Source organism: Petromyzon marinus, chromosome 42, assembly GCF_048934315.1.
Source record: "Petromyzon marinus isolate PM22_M1 ecotype Great Lakes invasive population chromosome 42, UKy_Petmar_22M1.pri1.0, whole genome shotgun sequence".
Taxonomy (NCBI): Eukaryota; Metazoa; Chordata; class Hyperoartia; order Petromyzontiformes; family Petromyzontidae; genus Petromyzon; species Petromyzon marinus.
The window spans coordinates 3,351,116-3,372,033 of record NC_133708.1 but is presented as its reverse complement, the minus strand read 5'-3'; the positions used below and the strand labels follow the sequence as shown (position 1 = coordinate 3,372,033).

At 57.8% G+C, this 20,918-nt stretch overlaps 1 protein-coding gene across 4 annotated transcripts in view; it reads left to right on the top strand.

Annotated features, from left to right (window-relative positions):
* The window catches only part of PUS7 (pseudouridine synthase 7), a 43,005-nt gene that overhangs the window by 6,823 nt on the left and 15,264 nt on the right, over nucleotides 1–20,918 (top strand). For all 4 annotated transcript variants that reach the window (XR_012946536.1, XR_012946535.1, XR_012946534.1 and 1 more), the window contains exons 4-10: nucleotides 111–252; nucleotides 4,041–4,152; nucleotides 6,117–6,194; nucleotides 8,172–8,300; nucleotides 9,590–9,715; nucleotides 10,294–10,355; nucleotides 17,124–17,290. Coding sequence is in view for 1 of the 4 variants with exons in the window: in XM_076073425.1 (XP_075929540.1) it covers nucleotides 111–252; nucleotides 4,041–4,152; nucleotides 6,117–6,194; nucleotides 8,172–8,300; nucleotides 9,590–9,715; nucleotides 10,294–10,355; nucleotides 17,124–17,290 (816 nt within the window). In the remaining 3 variants the exon portion in view is untranslated. The remainder of the gene's footprint in view (nucleotides 1–110; nucleotides 253–4,040; nucleotides 4,153–6,116; nucleotides 6,195–8,171; nucleotides 8,301–9,589; nucleotides 9,716–10,293; nucleotides 10,356–17,123; nucleotides 17,291–20,918) is intronic.

Below are 20,918 nucleotides of genomic sequence, written 5' to 3'. Positions count from 1 at the left end.
GCGCCGCGCCGGCCTTCGTAGGCGCTGCTCGCGGACAACCGCCGCCGCCGCCGCGGTCTGTTCAGGCTCCGCGGGGGGATGTTTGTCTTTGCGTGCGTGCGAGGTGGCAGGTGGAGCACCTGAGTAAGGATTCCCGCGCCGAGCTTCACCGCGCCGTGCGTGCTCGCTTCCCGCGCCTGGAGACGCGGACCGAGCAGAGGGACGCTCGCCGCGTCATCGTGGCCTACCGCACCGCCTCGCTCACCGGGCGCGGTGAGTGGGGCGCCGCGGTGGCCGGGAGATGTCGACTCCCTCGCCTGGTACGCAGGAGGCCGTGGGTTCCATCCCGGCCCCTGACGCCTGCTGTATGTTTGGAGTTTGCGTGTCTCTCTCTCTCTATCATCATCATCATGGTGGCTAGGAGATGTTAACTACCTCGCCTGGTGTACAGGAGGTCGTGGGTTCGATCCAGACCCTGACGCCTGCTGCTGCTGTGTATTTGTGGGGTTTGCATCTCTCTGTCTCTCTCTCCCTGTAGAGATGTTAACTCCCTCGCCTGCTCTACAGGAGGTCGTGGGTTCGATCCCGGCCCTGACGCCTGCTGTTTATTTGGAGTTTGCGTGTCTCTCTCTCATCATCATCATCATGGTGGCTAGGAGATGTTAACTCCTTCGCCTGGTGTACAGGAGGTCGTGGGTTCGATCCCTGGACTGATGCCTGCTGCTGCTGTATATTTGGAGTTTGCGTGTCTCTCTCTCACCGTGATAACGTGGATACTTCTCCAGGTCCTCCGCATTCCACATTTAGAATCAACATTACACGTTTCGAGTGTTTGGATGCTATGAATGTGAATGATGAGCCACTTCGTTGAGCTATCATTTGTGATGGCCGGCTCGCTTCTGCAAAAAAACGCCAAAGGTAAGTGGGGCCTCACCTGGTGAAAACAAATAGTATAAGTTTATAGTTTGAGAGGTGCGCGCTCACCACTCGCCAAACTCGCCACTCAACAGCACCGCGCAGCTTGATAACCGGACACGGGGGAGTGTTTGCGCGCCACTCTCTCACCACGCTCGGTAAACACTCGACAACAACAACAACAACCGCCGCCCCCGTACGTTACCACAGCACCTTGAGCCAACGTGAAGTCTGTTGAGACTAGCGCGTGAACCCGTGTGTGTGCGTGTGAACTCGTGTGTGTGTGTGTGTGCGCGTGCGTGCGTGCGTGCGTGCGTGCGTGCGTGTGTAGGCTCGCGCGTGAACTCGTGTGTGTAGGCTCGTGTGTGTGTGTGTGTAGACTCGCATGTGAACTCGTGTGTGTGTGTGTGTGTGTACGCGTGTGTGTGTGTACGTGTGTGTACGTGTGTGTGTGTGTACTCGTGTGTGTGTGTGTGTACTCGTGTGTGTGTACGCGCGTGTGTGTGTACGCGTGTGTGTGTACGCGTGTGTATGTGTGTACGTGTGTATGTGTGTACTCGTGTGTGCGTGAACTCGCGTGTGTGTGCGTGCGTGTGTGTGCGTGCGTGTGTGTGTGGGATTGGCATCGTCCCCGACTCCTGATGTCGAGAGTAAATGGGCAAGGTTTAGGACTGTGACTCATGCAGCTGCAATGGCTGCTTTGGGTACGCGGTCCAGACCTCCCCAGAGACCCTGGCTGACAGAGGAGGTGTTCAGGATGGTTGAGAAAAAGCGACAGGCCCACTGTCATCGGCTACAGAATCCCACGTCAGAGAATGAGGAGGCTTACCACAGCCTTCGCTCGGAGGTTCGGAGAGCCGTGAGGCGCTGCAAGGATGGGTGGTGGTCGCGGGTTGCTGAGGAGATGAAGTCTGCCTCAGTGGCCCGTGATCACAAATCTCTATTTAACTCCATCAAAAAAGTAACCTGCAGCACCACACCTATTACCATCATTAGGGGAAAAAACGGTGATCCAATCTCTGACCCCCAGCAACAGGTTTGCAGATTTGCTGAGCATTTCTGTGAGGTCCTGGGGGAGGGAAAATCCCTCAGCCAGGAAAACATCGTGGCACAAAGTGAGGATGACCCTGCTGAGGCTGCGGTGCCTCAAATATTGGAAGAAGTCACCCCCTGTGAGTGGCTGGCTGAGGTGCCATCTGTTGAGGAAGTACTGAAGGCGATCCGGAGTCTGAGACCAGGAAAGGCAGCGGGCAGAGATGATCTCCCAAGCGAAATGCTGAGGGAGGGTGGCGTTTGTGCACAGACTGCCCTATATGACATCATAACAAGTCTGGACCACTGGACGGGTTCCGCAGGATTGGAAGGATGCCCTGGTCGTCCCCCTTTTTAAGAAGGGGGACCGCACAGACTGTAACAACTACAGGGGCATCTCACTCCTCAGTGTGCCGGGAAAGGTCCTGGCAAGGATTATTCAGCATCGCCTTGCCAGGCACGCTGAGGAGAGGCTTGCGGAGCTCCAATGCGGTTTCAGGAAAGGGCGGTCCTGCACAGATGCCATATTTTCTGTCCGTCTGCTACAGCAAAGGTGTAGGGAATTCCAACATGACCCACATCTCTGCTTTATTGACCTGATCAAGGCCTATGATACCATCAGTAGGCCTGGGCTCTGGGTCATTCTTCGTGCTTTTGGAGTACCTGACCCTCTGCTCACGATCATTAAGGACCTTCATGATGGTGAGCGGGCCCGGGTAAAACTACGTGGCCGGGAGTCAGAGCCATTCCCTATACACCTTGGGGTGCGACAGGGATGTCCTCTGGCTCCCACATTATTTAACGTCTATTTTGACCACGTAGTTCGTGAAGCCTTCAATAGCTGTACCGGGGGAATCTCCATATGGTACAGATATAATGGGAGGCTGATCGATGCCCGGGTGCGGTCAAGGGATGGCTCCCTATTGCTCAACCACGTTATGTATGCTGATGATTTGGTAATAGCTGCTCAGTCAGAGGAGGAGTTGGAGACGCTGCTGCTGAGACTGGAGCGTGCCACTAAGAGGTGGGGCCTTACCATCAGCCCCACCAAAACTAAGCACCTGCCTGGGTATTTTGTACCATCGGACACTCCACCCCCAATCGGTGATGGGGCAGTTGTGGAGAGAGTGGAGAGTTTCCCATACCTGGGCAGTGTGCTTATGACTGGCTCCAGTTTAACAGCAGAGGTCTCACTCCGAATCAGTCGAGCGGCACTATCTTTTCATCGGTTGCGTAACGCTGTGTGGAAGCTACCTGGTCTGTCGCTCCGCACTAAGCTTCAGGTCTTCTCGGCCACGGTCATTCTCTCCCTTCTCTACGCTTGCGAAACATGGACCCCCCTAATGGAACATCTTCGCCGGTTAGAAACATTTAGATTGGCCTGCCTACGATCCATCCTGGGTTTAACCAGACTGGATTGTGTGAGGAGCTCACAAATCCTTGAAAGATCTGGGCAAGGTCCCACCGGTGAGCTCCTCCGGCGGGCAAGGCTGCGATGGCTGGGTCATGTAGCCCGCATGCCCAGCCACCGCATGCCGAAACAGCTTTTGTTCGGGGCTAAACGGGCGCGGCACGGGCTAGAGAAGAGATGGAGTGATGTGGTACAGGAGGACGTGGAGCTGAGTGGACCTGCCGATGACTGGTACCAGCGGTGTCAAGATCGGCCTCTGTGGAGGAGGCTCGTGAAGGATGCTACTGGGCAGTTGGAGGCAGTCGCCCTCCAACAACAACGGAGGGCGGAGGAGCGACGCTCAGAACAACGAGCGGAGCGCCGGGTGGCTAAAGCACAGCAGGTTGGCACAGTAGGGGGCACAGGTGGTGCATCAGCCAGTCATCTCAGTCAGTCGACCCGTGGCACCTGGGTCTGCCCCGTGACCTCCTGCCAGCGGGCGTTCGACACTTCACGTGGCCTCAGGGTGCACATAGCCTGGCACAAGCGTCGTGGTGACGTCACCGCCACTTAGTGGCGAATGGCGGTTGTTGTGTGTGTGCGTGTGTGTGCGTGCTTTTGTGTGCGTGCGCGTGCGTGTGTAGACTCGTGCGTGAACTCGTGTGTGTGTGTGCGTGTGTGTGAACTCGTGCGTGTGTGTGTGAACTCGTGCGTGTGTGTGTAGACTCGCGTGTGAACTCGTGGCCGAAGGCACGTGGCAGCTTCTGCCGCTTCGTGCTCTACAAGGAGAACCGCGACACCATGGACGCCGTGAGCTCCCTGGCCAGCCTCGTGCGGTGAGTGGGGGGGGTGGGGCATCCCGGTCGTCTGTGTGGCACCCTCCAATACACACACAACAAAGATAACAAAGATCCCCCATATAGCCTTAACAGACTGTAGGGGCAAGTGCTGTTAGCAAGCACCTATGAAGGCTGGAACGGTACACGAGGGGGTGGGTGGCCAGCACCACGCCCGACCGCCTTTGTCTCCCTAGTGGCAATGTTTACACACTGCACCAGGTACTCATTTGAGGCTGAGTCGACCTAGGGGAGGCCCGTGACCGAGTTAAGATAATCGTCACTGGTGTTGGTCGTGAGCGGGAATCGAACCCGTGTCGCCGGGTTCATAGCGCAGCACGCTAACCGCTACACTATCGCTCCCCACACACACACACACACCCACACACACACACCCTCACCCACCCACACCCACCCACACACACACCCACCCACACACACCCACACACACCCACCCTCCCACACCCACCCACACCCACCCACCCTCCCACACCCACCCACCCTCCCACACCCACCCACCCTCCCACACCCACCCACCCTCCCACACACCCACCCTCCCACACACCCACATCCACCCTCACCCACCCACACACACCCACCCACACTCACCCACACCCACCCTCACGCACCCACCCACACCCAGGCACACCCACCCACACCCACCCACACCCACCCATCCACACCCACCCACACACACCAACCCACCCACACACACCAACCCACCCACACACACCCACCCACACACGCCCACCCACCCTCCCACACCCTCCCACCCACACCCACCCACCCACACCCTCCCACACCCACCCACACCCACCCACCCCCACACACCCACCCACCCCCACAGACCCACCCACCCCCACACACCCACCCCCACACACCCACCCCCACACACCCACCCCCACACACCCACCCACACCCACCCACCCACCCTCACCAACCCACCCACCCTCACCAACCCACCCACCCTCACCAACCCACACCCACCCACACCAACCCACACCCACCCACCCTCCAAAATCCACCCATAGCAACCATAGTTGCACCCATACCCACCCATGCCCACAGCACCTCTGGATAACCACCTACCTTCTCCGTGCACCTAGCCTGGTACGCGGCTGACGTATGTATGTGTGCGTTGGCGTGTGTGTATGTGTGGACGTGTATGTGCGTATGTGCATGGGCGTGTGGACCGTGCGTGTGTGCGCTTGTGTGTGTGTGCGTATGTGCCTGCGTGTGTGTGTGTGTGTGTGCGTGTGTGTGTGTACGTGTGTGTACGTGTGTGTGTACGTGTGTGTTTACGTGTGTGTGTGTGTGTACGTGTGTGTGTGTGTGTACATGTGTGTGTTTACGTGTGTGTGTGTGTACGTGTGTGTGTGTACGTGTGCGTGTGTGTCTACATGTGTGTGTACGTGTGTGTGCGTGTGTACATGTGTGTGTGTGTCTACATGTGTGTGTACGTGTGTGTGCGTGTGTACATGGGGAGCGATAGTGTAGCGGTTAGCGCGCTGCGCTATGAACCTGGCGACCCGGGTTCGATTCCCGCTCACGGCCAACATCAGTGACGATTATCTGAACCGGTCCCGGGCCTCCCCTAGGTCGACTCAGCCTCAAATGAGTAGCTGGTGCGGTGTGTAAACATTGCCACTAGGGAGACAAAGGCGGTCGGGCGTGGTGCTGGCCACCCACCCCCTCGTGTACCGTTCCGGCCTTCATAGGTGCTCGCTAACAGCACTTGCCCCTACAGTCTGTTAAGGCTATATGGGGGATCTTTGTTTGTTTGTGTGTCTACATGTGTGTGTACGTGTGTGTGCGTGTGTACATGTGTGTGTGTACGTGTGTGCGTGTGTACATGTGTGCGTGTGTGTACGTGTGCGTGTGTGTACGTGTGCGTGTGTGTGTGTACATGTGTGTGTACGTGTGTGTGTGTGTGTACATGCGTGTGTGTGTGTGTGTGCGTGCAGGGTGCGGCCAGGCACCTTCTCCTACGTGGGCACCAAGGACAAGCGGGCGGTCACCGTGCAGGAGGTGGCGGCGCTACGGTGACCTCACACACAGACACAGACAAAGCTCCCCCGCGTAGCCTGCGCACGTTGTCGGGGCAAGTGCCCTTCGAGGTGAGCAGCACCTACGAATGCCCAGCGGGTTTTGCCCGAGACAAAATAAACGTAACAAAACGTGCCAGGGGGTGGGCTGGCCGGCACCATGCCCCGGCCACCTTTGTCTCCCCAGTGCTGATGATTAATATGCACACCGCACCAGGTGATCATTTGAGGCTGAGTTGACCTAGGGAGGCTTGGGACCGGCTCAAATTATCGTCACTTGTGATGGCCATGGGTGGGAAGGATCCCTGCTGCATTCATAGCGCAGTGTGCACACTCGCACACACACACAGACACACTCACACAGACACACACACACTCACATGCACTCACACACTCACACACACACTCACACACACACACTCACACACACTCACACACACACTCACACACACTAACACTCACACACTCACACACACTCACACACTCACACACACTCACACACACACTAACACACACTCACACACACTCACACACACTCACACTCACTAACACACACACACATGCTCACTAACACTAACAACAACAACCGCCATTCGCCACTAAGTGGCGGTGACGTCACCACGACGCTTGTGCCAGGCTATGTGCACCCTGAGGCCATGTGAAGTGTCGAACGCCCGCTGGCAGGAGGTCACGGGGCAGACCCAGGTGCCACGGGTCGACTGACTGAGATGACTGGCTGATGCACCACCTGTGCCCCCTACTGTGCCAACCTGCTGTGCTTTAGCCACCCGGCGCTCCGCTCGTTGTTGTGAGCGTCGCTCCTCCGCCCTCCGTTGTTGTTGGAGGGCGACTACCTCCAACTGCCCAGTAGCATCCTTCACGAGCCTCCTCCACAGAGGCCAAACTTGACACCGCTGGTACCAGTCATCGGCAAGTCCACTCAGCTCCACGTCCTCCTGTACCACATCACTCCATCTCTTCTCTAGCCCGTGCCGCGCCCGCTTAGCCCCCTCAATCCGGCCGAACAAAAGCTGTTTCGGCATGCGGTGGCTGGGCATGCGGGCTACATGACCCAGTCATCGCAGCCTTGCCCGCCGGAGGAGCTCACCGATGGGACCTTGCCCAGATCTTTCAAGGATTTGTGAGCTCCTCACACAATCCAGCCTGGTTAAACCCAGGATGCATCGTAGGCAGGCCAGCCTAAATGTTTCTAACCGGCGAAGATGTTCCATTAGGGGGGTCCACGTTTCGCAAGCGTAGAGAAGGGAGGGAATGACCGTGGCCGAGAAGACCTGAAGCTTAGTGCGGAGCGACAGACCAGGTAGCTTCCACACAGCGTTAGGCAACCGATGAAAAGATATTGCCGCTCGACTGATTCGGAGTGAGACCTCTGCTGTTAAACTGGAGCCAGTCATAAGCACACTGCCCAGGTATGGGAAACTCTCCACTCTCTCCACAACTGCCCCATCACCGATTGGGAGTTGTGGGGGTCGAGTGTCCGATGGTACAAAATACCCAGGCAGGTGCTTAGTTTTGGTGGGGCTGATGGTAAGGCCCCACCTCTTATTGGCACGCTCCAGTCTCAGCAGCAGCAGCGTCTCCAACTCCTCCTCTGACTGAGCAGCTATTACCAAATCATCAGCATACATAACGTGGTTAACCAACACAAACACACATACGCTCACACACACTCACACACACACTAACACACACTCACACTCACACACACACTCACACACACTCACACACACTCACACACACTCACACACTCACACACACTCACACACACACACTCACACACACTCACACACACTCACACACACTCACACACTCACACACACTCACACACACTCAAACAGACTCACATACTCACACACACACACTCACACACACTCACACACACTCACACACACACTCACACACACTCACACATACACACTCACGTGCTCACCAATCTCTGCCCCTCGTGTGCAGGGTGAGTGCGGAGCGGCTGGCACAGCTGAACCGCTGCCTGCGTGGGGTGCGTCTGGGGAACTTCTCGTACGCTCGCAGCGGCCTCCGCCTGGGGGCGCTGCAGGGAAACCGTTTCAGCGTCGTGCTGCGGTGCGCAAGGACACCCCCACCCCACGCACAGACGCTCGCTCGCACAGACACTCGCAAGCTCACTCGCTCACTCGCTCACTCGCTCACTCGCCCACTCGCCCACCCGCTCACTCGCTCACCCGCTCGCTCACTCACTCGCTCACCCACCCACCCACCCACTCACATACCTGCTCACTCACGCACCCACTCACTCGCTTACTTACTTGCTTGCTCACCTACCCACTCATACATTTACCCACTCATACACCCGCTCACCCACTCACCCACCCACCCATCCACTCACCCATCATCTCTCACTCGCTCACTCCCTCACTTACTCACCCACTCACCCACCCATCCACTCATCCACCTACTCAATCATTCACCCACTCATACACCCACTCACGTACTCACCCACCCGCTGACCCACCCACTGACCCACTTACTCCATCATTCACCCACTCATACACCCACTCACCTACTCATCCACACGCTCACCCATCCACTGACCCACTTACTCAATCATTCACCCACTCATACACCCACTCACCTACTCAACCACACGCTCACCCTTCCACTGACCCACTTACTCAATCATTCACCCACTCATACACCCACTCACCTACTCATCCACACGCTCACCCATCCACTGACCCACTTACTCAATCAGTCACTCACTCATACACCCACTCACCCACTCACCCATCCACTGACCCACTTAATCATTCACTCATACACCCACTCACCTACCCACCCACCACCTGACCCATCCACTGACCCACTTAATCATTCACTCACTCACCCACCTACTCACCCACCCACTCACCCACCTACTCACCCACTCACCCTTGCACATGAGACTTTTCCTGGTCTCTAGAGTGCTCAGCTGGTTAAACACAATAAGTAACAATTTAAATTAACTTTTGAAAAAACACGCCCTTAATGAAGTGTACCGTACGAGTAATGTCAGAACTCCACGACTCCAGGAAGTGGCCATGAAGCTTGCCACAACGTAAGGGCCCGTGGCCAATTACAGCCAACGTCAGTTGAGCGTGGACAATTAGACCCACGCCGAAACATAATAAATACAAACAGAATGTTAAAAAATATAGATATATATATATTTTATGATAGAATATAGTATTGTCATCAGTATGACACAAGTATACCAAGTTTGCAGTCGATACCACATTGGGAAGTGGGTTAAAATCGAGTTACAAGATTTAAGGATACAACAACGACAACAACGACAACAACAGACAGAGTGAGTTAATAGAAATCAACTCAACCCCCCCGCCCCCCCCCACCAGCAATGTGACTGGTACAGAGGAGCAGGTTGCCGCGGCGATGACGTCGCTCCGAGACTCCGGCTTCATCAACTACTACGGCATGCAGCGATTCGGCACCACCGCGGTGCCCACTCACCACGTGGGCAGGTGAGGGCAGCTCACCCCGCTCACCCCGCTCACCCCGCTCACCCCACTCACCACGTGGGCAGGTGAGGGCAGCTCACCCCGCTCACCCCGCTCACCCCGCTCACCCCGCTCACCCCGCTCACCACGTGGGCAGGTGAGGGCAGCTCACCCCGCTCACCCCGCTCACCCCGCTCACCCCGCTCACCCCGCTCACCCCGCTCACCACGTGGGCAGGTGAGGGCAGCTCACCCCGCTCACCCCGCTCACCCCGCTCACCCCGCTCACCCCGCTCACCCGCACGCTCACCACGTGGGCAGGTGAGGGCAGCTCACCCCGCTCACCCCGCTCACCCCGCTCACCCCGCTCACCCCGCTCACCCCGCTCACCCCGCTCACCCCGTTCACCTCGCTCACCTGCACGCTCACCACGTGGGCAGGTGAGGGCAGCTCACCCTACTCACCCCGCTCACCCCGCTCACCCCGCTCACCCGCACACTCACCACGTGGGGTGATGAGTGGTGCGCTACTCCCCCACTGGGGTGCCACATGGGTGCTGTCCCCTCCCATGACCCCGTGACCCCGTGACCCCGTGACCCACAGGGCCATGCTGCAGGGAAACTGGCCGGAGGTGCTGGACCTGGTGCTGAAGCCTCGGCCTGGAGGTGAGGACGAATTACACTCACCCAGACTCACCCACACTCACCCACACTCACCCACACTCACCCACACTCACCCACACTCACCAACACTCACCCACACTCACCCACACTCACCCACACTCACCCACACTCACCAACACTCACCCACACTCACCCAGACTCACCCACACTCACCCACACTCACCCACACTCACCCACACTCACCCACACTCACCAACACTCACCCACACTCACCCACACTCACCCACACTCACCCACACTCACCAACACTCACCCACACTCACCCAGACTCACCCAGACTCACCCAGACTCACCCACACTCACCCACACTCACCCAGACTCACCCACACTCACCCACACTCACCCACACTCACCCACACTCACCCAGACTCACCCACACTCACCCACACTCACCCACACTCACCCACACTCACCCAGACTCACCCACACTCACCCACACTCACCCACACTCACCCACACTCACCCAGACTCACCCACACTCACCCACACTCACCCAGACTCACCCAGACTCACCCAGACTCACCCACACTCACCCAGACTCACCCAGACTCACCCACACTCACCCACACTCACCCACACTCACCCAGACTCACCCAGACTCACCCAGACTCACCCAGACTCACCCACACTCACCCACACTCACCCACACTCACCCAGACTCACCCACACTCACCCAGACTCACCCAGACTCACCCACACTCACCCACACTCACCCACACTCACCCACACTCACCCAGACTCACCCACACTCACCCACACTCACCCACACTCACCCAGACTCACCCAGACTCACCCAGACTCACCCAGACTCACCCACACTCACCCACACTCACCCACACTCACCCAGACTCACCCACACTCACCCACACTCACCCACACTCACCCAGACTCACCCACACTCACCCACACTCACCCACACTCACCCACACTCACCCACACTCACCCAGACTCACCCAGACTCACCCACACTCACCCAGACTCACCCAGACTCACCCACACTCACCCACACTCACCCACACTCACCCACACTCACCCAGACTCACCCACACTCACCCACACTCACCCACACTCACCCAGACTCACCCAGACTCACCCACACTCACCCACACTCACCCACACTCACCCACACTCACCCACACTCACCCAGACTCACCCACACTCACCCACACTCACCCAGACTCACCCAGACTCACCCACACTCACCCAGACTCACCCACACTCACCCACACTCACCCACGCTCACCCACACTCACCCACACTCACCCACACTCACCCACACTCACCCAGACTCACCCACACTCACCCACACTCACCCACACTCACCCACACTCACCCACACTCACCCAGACTCACCCACACTCACCCACACTCACCCAGACTCACCCAGACTCACCCACACTCACCCAGACTCACCCAGACTCACCCAGACTCACCCACACTCACCCACACTCACCCAGACTCACCCACACTCACCCACACTCACCCACACTCACCCACACTCACCCAGACTCACCCACACTCACCCACACTCACCCACACTCACCCAGACTCACCCACACTCACCCACACTCACCCACACTCACCCAGACTCACCCACACTCACCCACACTCACCCAGACTCACCCAGACTCACCCACACTCACCCACACTCACCCACACTCACCCAGACTCACCCACACTCACCCACACTCACCCAGACTCACCCACACTCACCCAGACTCACCCAGACTCACCCACACTCACCCACACTCACCCACACTCACCCAGACTCACCCACACTCACCCAGACTCACCCAGACTCACCCACACTCACCCAGACTCACCCACACTCACCCACACTCACCCACACTCACCCAGACTCACCCAGACTCACCCACACTCACCCACACTCACCCACACTCACCCAGACTCACCCACACTCACCCACACTCACCCACACTCACCCACACTCACCCACACTCACCCAGACTCACCCAGACTCACCCACACTCACCCACACTCACCCAGACTCACCCAGACTCACCCACACTCACCCACACTCACCCAGACTCACCCACACTCACCCACACTCACCCAGACTCACCCACACTCACCCACACTCACCCACACTCACCCAGACTCACCCAGACTCACCCACACTCACCCAGACTCACCCACACTCACCCACACTCACCCAGACTCACCCAGACTCACCCACACTCACCCAGACTCACCCACACTCACCCACGCTCACCCACACTCACCCACACTCACCCAGACTCACCCACACTCACCCACACTCACCCAGACTCACCCACACTCACCCACACTCACCCACACTCACCCAGACTCACCCACACTCACCCACACTCACCCAGACTCACCCACACTCACCCACACTCACCCAGACTCACCCACACTCACCCACACTCACCCACGCTCACCCACACTCACCCAGACTCACCCACACTCACCCACACTCACCCAGACTCACCCACACTCACCCACACTCACCCACACTCACCAACACTCACCCAGACTCACCCAGACTCACCCACACTCACCCACACTCACCCACACTCACCCAGACTCACCCAGACTCACCCACGCTCACCCACGCTCACCCACGCTCACCCACGCTCACCCACACTCACCCACGCTCACCCACGCTCACCCACGCTCACCCACGCTCACCCAGACTCACCCACACTCACCCACACTCACCCAGACTCACCCACACTCACCCACACTCACCCAGACTCACCCACACTCACCCACACTCACCCAGACTCACCCAGACTCACCCACACTCACCCACACTCACCCAGACTCACCCAGACTCACCCACACTCACCCACACTCACCCAGACTCACCCAGACTCACCCACGCTCACCCACGCTCACCCACGCTCACCCACGCTCACCCACACTCACCCAGACTCACCCACACTCACCCACGCTCACCCACGCTCACCCACGCTCACCCACGCTCACCCACGCTCACCCACACTCACCCACGCTCACCCACGCTCACCCCCGCTCACCCACGCTCACCCACGCTCACCCACGCTCACCCACGCTCACCCACGCTCCCCCACGCTCCCCCACGCTCACCCACGCTCACCCACGCTCGCCCACGCTCACCCACGCTCACCCACGCTCACCCACGCTCACCCACGCTCACCCACGCTCACCCACGCTCACCCACGCTCCCCCACGCTCACCCACGCTCGCCCACGCTCACCCACGCTCACCCACACTCACCCACGCTCACCCACGCTCACCCACGCTCACCCACGCTCACCCACGCTCACCCAGACTCACCCAGACTCACCCACGCTCACCCACGCTCACCCACACTCACCCACGCTCACCCACGCTCACCCACACTCACCCACGCTCACCCACGCTCACCCACGCTCACCCACGCTCACCCACACTCACCCACGCTCACCCACGCTCGCCCACGCTCGCTCACGCTCACCAACGCTCACCCACGCTCACCCACACTCTCCCACACTCACCCACGCTCACCCACGCTCACCCACACTCACCCACACTCACCCACGCTCACCCACGCTTACCCACGCTCACCCACACTCACCCACGCTCACCCACACTCACCCACACTCACCCACGCTCACCCACACTCACCCACACTCACCCACATTCACCCACACTCACCCACGCTCACCCACGCTCACCCACACTCACCCAGACTCAACCACGCTCACCCACGCTCACCCACGCTCACCCACGCTCACCCACGCTCAGCCACACTCACCCACGCTCAGCAACACTCACCCACGCTCACCCACGCTCACCCACGCTCGCCCACGCTCGCCCACGCTCACCCACGCTCACCCACACTCACCCAGACTCACCCACGCTCACCCACACTCACCCACGCTCACCCACACTCACCCACACTCACGCTCACCCACACTCACCCACACTCACCCACACTCACCAACACCCACACTCACCCACACTCACCCACACTCACCAACACTCACCAACACCCACGCTCACCCACACTCACCCACACTCACCCACGCTCACCAACACTCACCCACACTCACCAACACTCACCCACGCTCACACGTACTCACCCACACTCACCCACACTCACCCACACTCACCCACGCTCACCAACACTCACCCAGACTCACCCACACTCACCAACACTCACCCACGCTCACCCACACTCACCCACGCTCACCCACACTCACCCAGACTCACCCGTACTCACCCACACTCACCCACGCTCACCCACGCTCACCAACACTCACCCACACTCACCAACACTCACCCACACTCACCCACACTCACCCACGCTCACCAACGCTCACCCACGCTCACCCACGCTCACCAACACTCACCCACGCTCACCCACGCTTTCCAACACTCACCCACACTCACCCACACTCACCCACGCTCACCCGTACTCACCCACACTCACCCGTACTCACCCACGCTCACCCACACTCACGCACGCTCACCCACACTCACCCACGCTCACCAACACTCACCCACGCTCACCCACGCTCACCCAGACCCACCCAGACTCACCCACACTCACCCACACTCACCAACACTCACCCACACTCACCCACACTCACGCTCACCCACACTCACCCACACTCACCCACACTCACGCTCACCCACACTCACCCACACTCACCCACACTCACCAACACCCACACTCACCCACACTCACCCACACTCACCAACACTCACCAACATCCACGCTCACCCACACTCACCCACACTCACCCACGCTCACCAACACTCACCCACGCTCACCCACGCTCACCCACGCTCACCCACACTCACCAACACTCACCCACGCTCACACGTACTCACCCACGCTCACCCACACTCACCCACACTCACCCACGCTCACCCACGCTCACCCACGCTCACCAACACTCACCCAGACTCACCAACGCTCACCCACGCTCACCCACGCTCACCCACGCTCACCCGTACTCACCCACACTCACCCACGCTCACCCACGCTCACCAACACTCACCCACACTCACCAACACTCACCCACACTCACCCACGCTCACCAACGCTCACCCACGCTCACCCACGCTCACCCACGCTCACCAACACTCACCCACGCTCACCCACGCTTTCCAACACTCACCCACACTCACCCACGCTCACCCGTACTCACCCACACTCACCCGTACTCACCCACGCTCACCCACACTCACCCACGCTCACCCACACTCACCCACACTCACCAACACTCACCCACGCTCACCCGTACTCACCCACACTCACCCACGCTCACCAACACTCACCCGTACTCACCCGTACTCACCCACGCTCACCCACACTCACCCGTACTCACCCACGCTCACCCACACTCACCCGTACTCACCCACACTCACCCATGCTCACCCGTACTCACCCACGCTCACCCACACTCACCCACACTCACCAACACTCACCAACACTCACCCACACTCAACAACACTCACCCGTACTCACCCGTACTCAACCATGCTCACCCAAACTCACCCGTACTCACCCACGCTCACCCACACTCACTCACACTCACCCGTATTCACCCACACTCACCCACGCTCACCCACGCTCACCCGTACTCACCCACACTCACCCACACTCACCCACACTCACCCACGCTCACCCACGCTCACCCGTACTCACCCACACTCACCCACGCTCACCCACACTCACCCACGCTCACCCACGCTCACCCACGCTCACCCACACTCACTCACACTCACCCGTATTCACCCACACTCACCCACGCTCACCCACGCTCACCCGTACTCACCCACACTCACCCACACTCACCCACACTCACCCACGCTCACCCACGCTCACCCGTACTCACCCACACTCACCCACGCTCACCCACACTCACTCACACTCACCCACGCTCACCCGTACTCACCCACACTCACCCACGCTCACCCACACTCACCCACGCTCACCCACGCTCACCCACGCTCACCCACACTCACTCACACTCACCCGTATTCACCCACACTCACCCACGCTCACCCACGCTCACCCGTATTCACCCACACTCACCCACGCTCACCCACGCTCACCCGTACTCACCCACACTCACCCACACTCACCCACGCTCACCCACGCTCACCCGTACTCACCCACGCTCACCCACACTCACCCACACTCACCCACGCTCACCCACACTCACCCACGCTCACCCACGCTCACCCACGCTCACCCACACTCACTCACACTCACCCGTAATCACCCACACTCACCCACGCTCACCCACGCTCACCCGTACTCACCCACACTCACGCACGCTCACCCACACTCACTCACACTCACCCGTACTCACCCACACTCACCCACGCTCACCCACACTCACTCACACTTACCCACACTCACCCACGCTCACCCACACTGCCTCTCTGTCTGTGTGTGGGGAGCGGTGGCGCAGCGGTTAGCGCCGCGCTACGAACCCGGCGACCCGAGTTCGATTCCCGCTCACGGCCCAACAACCACCGTCGGTGACGATTATCAGAACCGGTACCCGGGCCACCCCTAGGTCGACTCAGGCTCAAACGAGTACCCGGCGCGGCGTGCGGTAAACGTCGCCGCTGGGGGAGACAAAGGCGGCCGGGCCTCGGCGCCGGCCGCCCACCGCCGCCTCGTGCGCCGTGCCGGCCTTGGCAGGCGCCGGTCGCTCACGGCACTCGCCCCGACGCTCCGTGGAGGCTACGCGGGGGACCTTTGCCTGCGTGTGAGCGTAGCGGAGCGCCCGGAGCTGGTGCGCTGCCGGCAGGAGTGGGGGCGCTCGCGCGACGCGGCGCTGGCGCTGGCGCTGCTGCCGGCGCGCTGCCGCGGGGGCGTGGAGGGGCGGCTCCTGCAGGGGCTGACGCGGCACGCGCCGGGGGACATCACCGGGGCCTTCTCCTGCGTGAGGCTCGCACGCTCGTGATCACGTGATCACGTGATCACGCACGCTCGCTCGCACGCTCACTCGCACGCTCGCTCGCACGTGATCACTCGTTCACTCACACTCGCTCGCTCACTCACGTGATCACTCGCTCACACGCTCACTCACACGCTCGCTCGCACGTGATCACTCACGCTCGCTCTCACACTCAACTCGCTCACTCACTCACATGATCACTCACGCTCGCTCGCACACTCAACTCGCTCACTCACTCACGTGATCACTCACGCTCGCTCTCACACTCACTCGCTCACTCACTCACGTGATCACTCACGCTCACACACTCACTCACTCGCTCACTCACTCACGTGATCACTCACGCTCACACACTCACTCACTCGCTCACTCACTCACGTGATCACTCACGCTCACTCTCACACTCACTCGCTCACTCACTCACGTGATCACTCACGCTCGCACACTCACACGCTCGCTCGCACGTGATCACTCACTCACACTCGTTCACTCGCGCTCACACTCACACGCAATCACTCACACTCACTCGCTCACTCACACGCTCGCTCACACACTCACTCACACTCGCTCACACGCTCGCTCACACTCACTCGTTCACACGCTCGATCACACACTCACTCAATCACACTCACTCGCTCACACGCTCGCTCACACACTCGCTCATACACTCGTTCACACGCTCACACACTCACTCGCTCACACGCTCGCTCACACACTCACTCACTCACACTCACTCGCTCACACACTCGCTCACTCACACTCACTCGCTCACACACTCGCTCACACGCTCGCTCACACACTCGCTCACTCACACTCACTCGCTCACACACTCGCTCGGGTTGTTGTTGACATTGTTGTTGACAGATCTCACACAACACGAGACTGATGTAGCTGTGTTGTTGTTGTTGTTGACAGATCTCACACAACACGAGTCTGATGTAGCTGTGTTGTTGTTGTTGACAGATCTCACACAACACGAGTCTGATGTAGCTGTGTTGTTGTTGTTGACAGATCTCACACAACACGAGGCTGATGTAGCTGTGTTGTTGTTGTTGTTGACAGATCTCACACAACACGAGGCTGATGTACCTGTGTTGTTGTTGTTGACAGATCCCACGAACACGAGGCTCATGTAGCTGTGTTGTTGTTGTTGACAGATCTCACACAACACGAGGCTGATGTACCTGTGTTGTTGTTGTTGTTGACAGATCCCACGGAACACAAGGCTGATGTACCTGTGTTGTTGTTGTTGTTGACAGATCCCACGGAACACGAGGCTCATGTACCTGTGTTGTTGTTGTTGTTGTTGACAGATCCCACGGAACACGAGGCTCATGTACCTGTGGTGTTGTTGTTGACAGATCTCACACAACACGAGGCTGATGTAGCTGTGTTGTTGTTGTTGTTGACAGATCCCACGGAACACGAGGCTCGTGTACCTGTGTTGTTGTTGTTGTTGACAGATCCCACGCAACACGAGTCTGATGTACCTGTGTTGTTGTTGTTGACAGATCCCACGGAACACGAGGCTGATGTACCTGTATTGTTGTTGTTGACAGATCCCACGGAACACGAGGCTGATGTACCTGTGTTGTTGTTGTTGACAGATCCCACGGAACACGAGGCTCATGTACCTGTGTTGTTATTGTTGTTGTTGACAGATCCCACGGAACACGAGGCTGATGTACCTGTGTTGTTATTGTTGTTGTTGACAGATCCCACGGAACACCAGGCTGATGTACCTGTGTTGTTATTGTTGTTGTTGTTGACAGATCCCACGGAACACGAGGCTCATGTACCTGTGTTGTTATTGTTGTTGTTGTTGACAGATCCCACGGAACACGAGGCTCATGTACCTGTGTTGTTATTGTTGTTGTTGACAGATCCCACGGAACACGAGGCTGATGTACCTGTGTTGTTGTTGTTGTTGTTGTTGACAGATCCCACGCAACACGAGGCTCATGTACCTGTGTTGTTGTTGACAGATCTCACACAACACGAGGCTGATGTACCTGTGTTGTTGTTGTTGTTGACAGATCTCACACAACACGAGACTGATGTACCTGTGTTGTTGTTGTTGACAGATCCCACGGAACACGAGGCTGATGTACCTGTGTTGTTGTTGTTGTTGACAGATCTCACACAACACGAGACTGATGTACCTGTGTTGTTGTTGTTGACAGATCCCACGGAACACGAGGCTGATGTACCTGTGTTGTTGTTGTTGTTGACAGATCCCACGGAACACGAGGCTCATGTACCTGTGTTGTTATTGTTGTTGTTGACAGATCCCACGGAACACGAGGCTGATGTACCTGTGTTGTTGTTGTTGTTGTTGACAGATCCCACGCAACACGAGGCTCATGTACCTGTGTTGTTGTTGACAGATCTCACACAACACGAGGCTGATGTACCTGTGTTGTTGTTGTTGACAGATCCCACGGAACACGAGGCTGATGTACCTGTGTTGTTGTTGTTGACAGATCTCACACAACACGAGACTGATGTACCTGTGTTGTTGTTGTTGACAGATCCCACGGAACACGAGGCTGATGTACCTGTGTTGTTGTTGTTGTTGACAGATCCCACGGAACACGAGGCTCATGTACCTGTGTTGTTATTGTTGTTGTTGACAGATCCCACGGAACACGAGGCTGATGTACCTGTGTTGTTGTTGTTGTTGACAGATCCCACGCAACACGAGGCTCATGTACCTGTGTTGTTGTTGACAGATCTCACACAACACGAGGCTGATGTACCTGTGTTGTTGTTGTTGTTGACAGATCTCACACAACACGAGACTGATGTACCTGTGTTGTTGTTGTTGACAGATCCCACGGAACACGAGGCTGATGTACCTGTGTTGTTGTTGTTGTTGTTGACAGATCCCACGGAACACGAGGCTCATGTACCTGTGTTGTTATTGTTGTTGTTGACAGATCCCACGGAACACGAGGCTGATGTACCTGTGTTGTTGTTGTTGTTGACAGATCCCACGCAACACGAGGCTCATGTACCTGTGTTGTTGTTGACAGATCTCACACAACACGAGGCTGATGTACCTGTGTTGTTGTTGTTGACAGATCTCACACAACACGAGACTGATGTACCTGTGTTGTTGTTGTTGACAGATCCCACGGAACACGAGGCTGATGTACCTGTGTTGTTGTTGTTGTTGACAGATCTCACACAACACGAGACTGATGTACCTGTGTTGTTGTTGTTGACAGATCCCACGGAACACGAGGCTGATGTACCTGTGTTGTTGTTGTTGTTGACAGATCCCACGGAACACGAGGCTCATGTACCTGTGTTGTTATTGTTGTTGTTGACAGATCCCACGGAACACGAGGCTGATGTACCTGTGTTGTTGTTGTTGTTGACAGATCCCACGCAACACGAGGCTCATGTACCTGTGTTGTTGTTGACAGATCTCACACAACACGAGGCTGATGTACCTGTGTTGTTGTTGTTGTTGACAGATCTCACACAACACGAGACTGATGTACCTGTGTTGTTGTTGTTGACAGATCCCACGGAACACGAGGCTGATGTACCTGTGTTGTTGTTGTTGTTGACAGATCCCACGGAACACGAGGCTCATGTACCTGTG